Source organism: Apis dorsata, unplaced genomic scaffold, assembly GCF_000469605.1.
Source record: "Apis dorsata unplaced genomic scaffold, Apis dorsata 1.3 scaffold_188, whole genome shotgun sequence".
Taxonomy (NCBI): domain Eukaryota; kingdom Metazoa; phylum Arthropoda; class Insecta; order Hymenoptera; family Apidae; genus Apis; species Apis dorsata.
The window spans coordinates 661,655-670,011 of NW_006263473.1; the positions used below are offsets into that span (position 1 = coordinate 661,655).

General features: G+C 24.9%; 1 protein-coding gene across 1 annotated transcript; it reads left to right on the forward strand.

Moving 5' to 3' along the window:
• The first annotated feature begins 5,224 nt into the window (after positions 1 to 5,224).
• LOC102672802 (NF-kappa-B essential modulator-like) lies at positions 5,225 to 7,806 on the forward strand. Its single transcript, XM_006614492.2, has 6 exons — positions 5,225 to 5,539; positions 5,776 to 6,129; positions 6,197 to 6,490; positions 6,560 to 7,105; positions 7,213 to 7,404; positions 7,504 to 7,806. The coding sequence occupies exons 2-6, from the start codon at positions 5,815 to 5,817 to the stop codon at positions 7,624 to 7,626; spliced, it is 1,470 nt and encodes a 489-aa protein (XP_006614555.1). The 5' UTR covers positions 5,225 to 5,539; positions 5,776 to 5,814; the 3' UTR covers positions 7,627 to 7,806.
• The last annotated feature ends 551 nt before the right edge of the window (positions 7,807 to 8,357 follow it).

Consider the following 8,357-nt stretch of genomic DNA (forward strand, 5'->3'; position numbering starts at 1 on the left):
GTTCGTTCATCGACGACGATTCGAAGTTGTGCGAAGTGTGATTGTAAAGTCTGTTGCGTTCGATGGATGGGCTTGGTTGTGAAACTAAGAAAATATCTATTGGTATTTGGAGTCGTGGATTTGTGAAACTGTCCAATGCCCGGTGGAATCGATCTTTTGGATCGATACGAGTTTTGATAGAGAATATTTGCTCGAGGTCATCGAGGAATTCTTGGTTTACGGATTTTTCAACAAGTTTTATAGTTGGAATTATTTGATAAAGAAAATTTAAAGAAGAAATTTTAAATTTTAAATATTAAGAGAAATGGATAAATTTTAAGGAAAATAATGAATTTTAAATATACATTGGTGGTGGAATGTATAAGAAATGATATTTAGTTAAGAATTAAGAGGATAAGACGGATGAGGTGCGCGAATATTTCCATGGCAATCATCGTATCCTCGACAGTACTCTTACGCCTGAAATTTGCTTTTTACCTGGCCCTCGTGCTCTCTTACTTTGAGAAAATAAAGGTGAGCAAAGTTTCAGGTGTGTGAGTGCGTTGGAATCAACAAATAAATCCGGATAATGAAACGTTAAGGCAAAAGTTTCTGAAGTTTCTTCGAGCCAAAAGTTGAAATTTTATTCGAATATTTACTCCATTTTTGTTATTCAAAAAAATTTTATAAATATATTTATTGTATTTTTCCCAATTAAAAAAGTATCGATAAGGTCTAATGGAAAAGAAATGAAAATTATATTAAAATAAAATCAAGAATAATATGTTGTATATCATTATTGTATTACAGTATATCCATCGTTATTGAGAAACATAAATTAAACAATTTATAACAATATTGTTTTATGAAAAAAAAATATATATAAGAAAAATTGTTTATTATAGTATCATATATATATGATACTCAACTTCCTCAAACATAAAGTTTGTAGAATTTAAGTGAAAAATGTAATATTATATCATATATAATAAGAATATGTGTTGTATCCTTCGAATCTTTTTCACAGTGTAATCACAGTGGATAAAATATTATTAGAAAAGATTTATATTAAATATTTGTAAAATATTTGTAATCTTGTTATAATAAATATCGAATAAAGTACGTATTCATTTGCAGACATTGCATAATATTTTTACAGATATCTACGTTATATGATAAATGAGTCAGAGGAAAATTAACTTTGGCGAATTGAAAAACTCTCGTTGCCGCAAGAGATGCATCCAAGACATAGTTAGTCTAAAATTAGCAATGAAGTTAGACAGGTCTTGGAAAGACTAATAAATCAAGTCAAGCGTTACGATCTGGTTTCCGTCAGTGTCAGGCTTCCTCCAATATGTACATATAAATCAATAACAGAGTAGTTTAAACCCATCCCAATATAATTCATGGAGTATTAATTTTACATTTAAAGTCTTATTTCTAGAATAATATCGATAACGGAATAATATAATAAGAATTTTAAATGTATAACATGTTGTACGAATGATATTTATTTATTATTATTGACAGGTACTTCAAATAATGCAATAACTCTCAATTAAATTATTCCAATTTAATTTAAGAAAATTGACGATCATTGATCGAAAATAATTATTAATACAAAATAAAAAAAATAATAGATAACTAAAATCAGAGGACTTTACTCGAGTCAAGCTATCGTTATCCGCTACTTAAGAAACGATTATCAAACAAATTATTCATCCAATAATATTTAATCGTCTTTGCTAAAGTAATAATGACGGGGGACAACGATAATCCGGCGAATTATTTCCATTTAAATACGAGTTTACCCCAGGCAATTAATTCATCAAAAGAGTCGTCCCATCACCGGAAGGGGGCGCGCAAGAAGTTGTTAAAACTTCTAGGTTTATGCTCGCTCTCGCTATCTTTCTTATTCTCACTCTCTCTCTTTCTCACTCTTTCTCTCATAACCTATCAACACGAGATTGTAACCGCTCAGAATAGATGAACGATGAATCATGGTTGTAAAAGATTATAAACTTTATAACTCTGTTCAAGGAAACTGCATTTTTTTTAACCTACACACTATTCGACGTTATATATAAATAATATCGATAATCCAAAAAGCAAGTTAATTAATATTTTTTACGATAATATTACATCTGGAATCGCAAATTTTTATACGTATAATATTAGATTTGATATCGAGTTTTGAACCGTATAATACATCGATCTGTTATCGCGCATTCGAAATGTAAGTATTATTCGTGATAAGAACAATCCGGAATGCCCAGACTTTATTCCAACATTGGACAAGAGTGTGCGTGCGCGTTATCTGTTTGCACTCTTTATAACAACTTTTTCAATGGTGCTAGATTAATTAGAAAAGTTAGTATCTGATAGATGAATTCTTTCTTTTCCTCGATAATTCGCCGCGAATGAATATAAAGAATGGAGAGGATTATTTATATAAGCTGTTATATTCGCAGTCGATTTAATTATTAATCTAAATAAATATTGATAATATTAAAAATTATATAGAGGATAGAAAAAAATTATTCGTTAACACAAAATTAACACAAAAGTAACAAGAATATGGGATTGTGGTTCTAAACGATATATTTACATGTTCTTTAAATGAAGAATCTCGACTTTTAATCCAATCTAGAATCGTATAACGTGGTTATGTACGTAGTTACAAAGTTGGTAGCTAGATTAAAAAATTCTCTAACCTCATATAAAAGGAGCATCCCAGTGGCTCTAAAAAAAGATGTGCTTATAAAAAACTATTTCCAGACACGTGTCGTCCATGACACCATTTAAATTTTCCCTTGAATACATTTTCGTGTCCTCGAAAATATTTACTTGGCTATTTTATTAGTTCTTTTTATATATAAAATCTGTCTAACCGAAAAATATATCCATTATTTCACGTATCGCTATTGTTACATCATATTCGCATTAATATTATTGTTAGAATTTTACTTATATCTCTAAGATTTTCTTAATAATTTTTCCATAAAAAAATTATTAAACTATGTAAGATTTAACGAAAAAAGATTCAATAAATATCCAATTAATGCTATGTGTGATCAAATAAACGAAAAATATAATAATTTGTGTTTCCATATTAAAATTCTTGAATTTAAATATAAAAAAAGAAAAAAATCCAACGCTTCTCCATCTTATCATTCTATAGACAAATTACAAATATTATCTTAATCAAATAATTATATTAACAATCTCTAATAATAATCCTCCATTCTTTTTATAATAAATAAATATTTATTCACATCATCTATATATTATTCACATCACTACATATTTCTTTTTTTTCACAACACCAAGATAAGTCTCGTGATTCATATGGCGTACGGTGGTGAACGTTCAGACCAATAAAATAAACGTTGGCCAATAAAATTAGAAATAAACCTATCCTAATACACGTCTCCCGCAAAGATATACGTATATCTTCTCTTTATTCCTTCGTAAAATTTCCCAATGCGATAAAACGGACGGGTCGGCAAAGGGTGGATGGATATACAGATACGTATCCGTGGTGGACAGAAAATGGAAAACATCATATACCATCGAAGGGAAGTATAGAAGATCATGATCGTAACCAGAGAATAAACCGCAGATCGACCTTTGTAGTAGGAGTTAGTTTTAACTTCTGTGTTCAGTTCTCGCAATAACATGGGTTGAGATTGGGAAGGAAACAAATGCTGTGACTGTTCGTCGGCAGCGTATATAGGTGATCGGTGAAACGATAAACCTGAAGCGCATATAAGTAGCGTGGTAAGCTTTGCGCAATACCTTGTCACGACAGAATGGATATCCGTTGCGCAATATCTATAAATAAACTAGGTCCATAGAGAGAGCATAATAACGAGCTCCTGGATTGCACAGGACAGGAATAATAAATCTCCGTTTAGATTGGCAAATTTGCAACAATATGCTCCATTCCAGGTTCCAAAGCTCGTTTCTTCCGCGCGTTTCACAGTTTATCGCGGATAATTTGTCGACTGGTTCAAGCGGCACGGAATATATAAATCTATCTCCCCCCAACTACCCGCGCCTGCTGTCTGGCTTGTTTGTAATGGGGGAGAGGGGATAAATTAAAACCTTAAATTACGAGGGATTAATTGAGCCCTTCGTGGCAACTGATAGACTTTAACATTTTTTCTTTTTTTCTTTTTTTTTTTTTTTTGTCTTTTTAAAGTCAATAGAAAATTGTATGGATCTTTCGATAGAATAAATTAACAATAAAATGAATACAGTGCATTCCATTTTAATCTTATCTAATGCAAATTTTAATTATAATTTAATATATAAATCTTGATGGATTTTTTTGTATATTAAATTTTGTGTTTAAAGATTTTGAACGATATACTGTATGAAATGAAAAATAAAAATGATAATAAATGTAAATAATTTGCAGAAAATATCGAAAATAGAAATAGAGTGTTTACAAATGATAGATATGAATCAATTTTTTTGCGCAAGATTTTATTATGTGTTTAATAATTGGTTAAAATTTTCATTATTTTCATTATGTAATCAATTTTATTTTAGTTTAGCGATTAATATATGAAACATAATATGATTAATCAGAAACTACGTTGTTAGTAATGTGACTAATAACTTTCTGATTTTAATTATTAATGTCAGTTTTATATATATATATATAATGTAAAAATGATTAATATGATACATTTTATTATTGATTCATTTATAAAACTTTTAAAATTTTAATTATACAAAAAAACCATTTTAAATTCTGAAATATTTAATATTTATTTTATAATTAATTAATTATATTATTATAACATTTTTTTTTTAAAAAAAGAACTTATTAATTGTAAATTATATAAATAAATTTAAACTTTTAATTTTTAATTTAAAATTTGTTCAATTAAATTTAATTCAATAATATGAATAAAAATTCAGATATTAATATTTGTAGATAATATTAAAAAGAATATATTTATAATTAAAATTATAAATACTTTTAAAAAATGAATTTTAATTGTGAATATTTTGAAAAAATTAATTTTTATTATTTATTTTTTTTAAAAAGATAATTTTTTAGATTTTTTTTATAAAGATTATTGAAATTATATATTATATTTATAGTGAGTATAGATTTGTTTTTCTTAATTTTTCTATCTATAATAAGATAAAAATACATGAAATAAAATATAATTAATGAAAAAATAAATAGAAATAAAGCTAGCTAGTGACATATTTTCATAGTTGGTAAGAAAAAATCCGACATTTTGTATGTACATTGAATTTCGCAACTAATCTAGGGATTTTATTATTTGTTCATAATTTTATCTTAATGTAACCTGGAACAAAGAGTTAATTTTCGCAAATAAAAGTCAATAATATAAGATTAGAAAGTGTAATTCTGTTAACAATCGAAATTAATTTGCTTTATAATTATAAATGATTGCATTATAATCTTAGCATTCATACAATTACTTTGTGATCAAATATAATATGAAATATAATGAACTAATATAATGTCATTTTTGCGCATTATGTTTATAAAACAATATAAAATAAGATTTTGGTAAGTTTAGATTTCATTGGAATAAAAAAATATTTGACATGTATTAACAATAATTTTTGCTTATTTATTTAATATATATTTAATTTAACATTAAAAATTATCAATAAATTTTATTTATATATTATTAATGACGTATTAATGATGTAATTTTTAAAAATATTTTTATTATTGCTTTGCATTTAAATTATAATTTTTGTCTTAAAGTTATAATTGTTTATAATTGTATAATATTGTAGAATATTCAAAATAAAAATAATAAAGATAAGTTTTTAATTATGGAATCAAATGAAGAAAAAAAGCTTTCATTACAAGAACAAGACTCGACCAAATTGTTGAGTATCAATTCCAAATTATATGCTGAACCAGAAAGTCACTTACAAAGTCTTGGTTTTATTATAAACAATGGAAAAGCTAGATTTAAATTAGATGAGGAAGCATCTTTGTATTCTAAAGCAGCAATATCAAATTTTTGTGATGTTGATTCAGATGATTCGTTGTCATTTGTGGTATTGGGTAAAGACTCGTTAAATTCTATCCAACAATCATCACTTGCATCGTATGTTGATATTCAACAAAAGTGTATGTCTATTGTATGTATCTATTAATTAACAGAATTGCAAATTAAACAATTATCTTATTAAATAATTTTACATTCAGGACTATAATTCTATGATTGCATCATGGGATACAGCAGAAGTACATCAAAAATTAAATGAGTTATTGCAAGAAAACACAAAATTAAAAGAAACATTAAAACAGAACAATATAGCAATGAAACAACAATTTAATGTTTTAGCTACTTGGCAAGAAGAAATTATGAGAGTACATCAAAATCATAAAAAAAAGTTTGCTGAGACTAGAGAATTAATAAACTATCTTAAAAAGGAAAATACTGAATTAAAAATGAAACTTGCTTCTGGATTAACCAGTTATATAGAAACAGGATGTGAGGTATGATGCATTAAATTATATTATGTTTCTATTTTATATATTTATGTCATAATTACTTTTTTATTATAGTTTCTTGATGTAAGTGAAAGACAAGATGATACAAAAGAAAAAAAAATATCTAGTTTTGAAAGTGAATTTAGTAAGTCAGTTCTTCATGAATTGGAATCAATGTTGAATGAAAATAGTGACAAAAGTATGTTATCATCAAAAACTGCAACTTCTACTCAAAAAATTCCAGAATTAGATGAACAAAATGATGATAATAAACAATTATTGGAAAGAGAAAGAATTGCATTTAATAAGGAAAAAGAAATGCTTGAAGAAGAAAAAAAATTACTTGATAATCGAAAAAAGAATCTTGATATAGAATATAAAAATTTAAATGATGCTAAAGCACTTCTACAACAAGAAAGAATAGGTTTGCAAGAAGAACAAACTTCTTTAGATCAACAAAGTCAATTATATGAAATGCATTATAAAAAGACATTAGAAACAGAAAAAAAGAAATTTGAGGTAAAATATGATCAATTAATTGCTGAACTTGGTATCATGCATCAAAGTGTGGAAAAAAAAGAATCACGTATGAAAGAACTAGAGAATGACTTAGCACAACATGTAAGTATTGATTATTAAACAAACATTTATTAATTCAATTAAAAAAAAAATCAAACAGATATTTTTAATAATAAATATATAAATAAATATATAATAATAATTTTTAGAAGGAAGATATTAATTTATTACAAACACAGTTAAAATTTTATGAAGAGGATTTTAGACATGAGAGAAAAGTTAAAGAAACATTATTAGAAGAGAAAAATGCACTGAATGCAGATTTACAAAAACAGATAGAATTTAATGATCGATTGCAAGAACAAATTAACTCTCTGTATCCGATTGTATCCGGAAATCAAGTAAGTTTTTAATTATACTTATAATATATAATTTATAAATTAAATTAAATATTTGTAATAATATTTCGGAAATTATCATATATATATATTTAATTTTAGAGTAGAACAACTGAACTACAACCACCGTTATTATCATCATTTTCATGTCCAAAATGTGAGTGCACATTTAGAAACATGAGTCAGTTGGAATATCATATTACTCATTGTATAAGTTTAGACTAATATAAAATCTTAAAATATTTTGTTAATTATATGTATAATTGTAGAAATTATATGTGTTGTTAATATACATAAAACTGTTTCCAACAAAAGGAAAAACATATAAATTTTATTGTAATAAATATTGTAAATAAGATAAAATAAAAAAAATTAAATTTTAGTATTAAAAAATTTAGTATTAACGAAATGCATAATTTATTTTAATTTAATTTTGAAAATATTTATATAAAATAAAATACGATTCCTTTATGATTTATTCCAAAACTCATATTTGAATGTATTTATAAATTACGAATTCTAACATTTTCTATATAATTTTAAATATTTGAAGTTATTTTTAATAAATTTATTAAAAATTAATAAACTTATTAATAATTATAAATAAATTTATAAAAAGATAATTAAATATTATTCCAATTATTCATAAATTAGAGAAATATCGAAATATATATTTTTCTAGACATGTCTTATATTTAAAAATTACAAATAATTTTAACAAAAAATTTTTTTTATATACTTATTTATATTAACGATAATCTAATTATTAATTTAAGTTTTTATTAATGTAAAGAAAAATATATTAAATGAATTCTAAAATTTTTAAATGAAAAAAATGTATATATTTAAAATTGTTTTTATACTAGGATTGATATTTAATTAATTGTAAAAATTGAAAAAAAGAAAATATATATAAAATTATTATTATATTAATAATAAAGAAAATACATACGTGC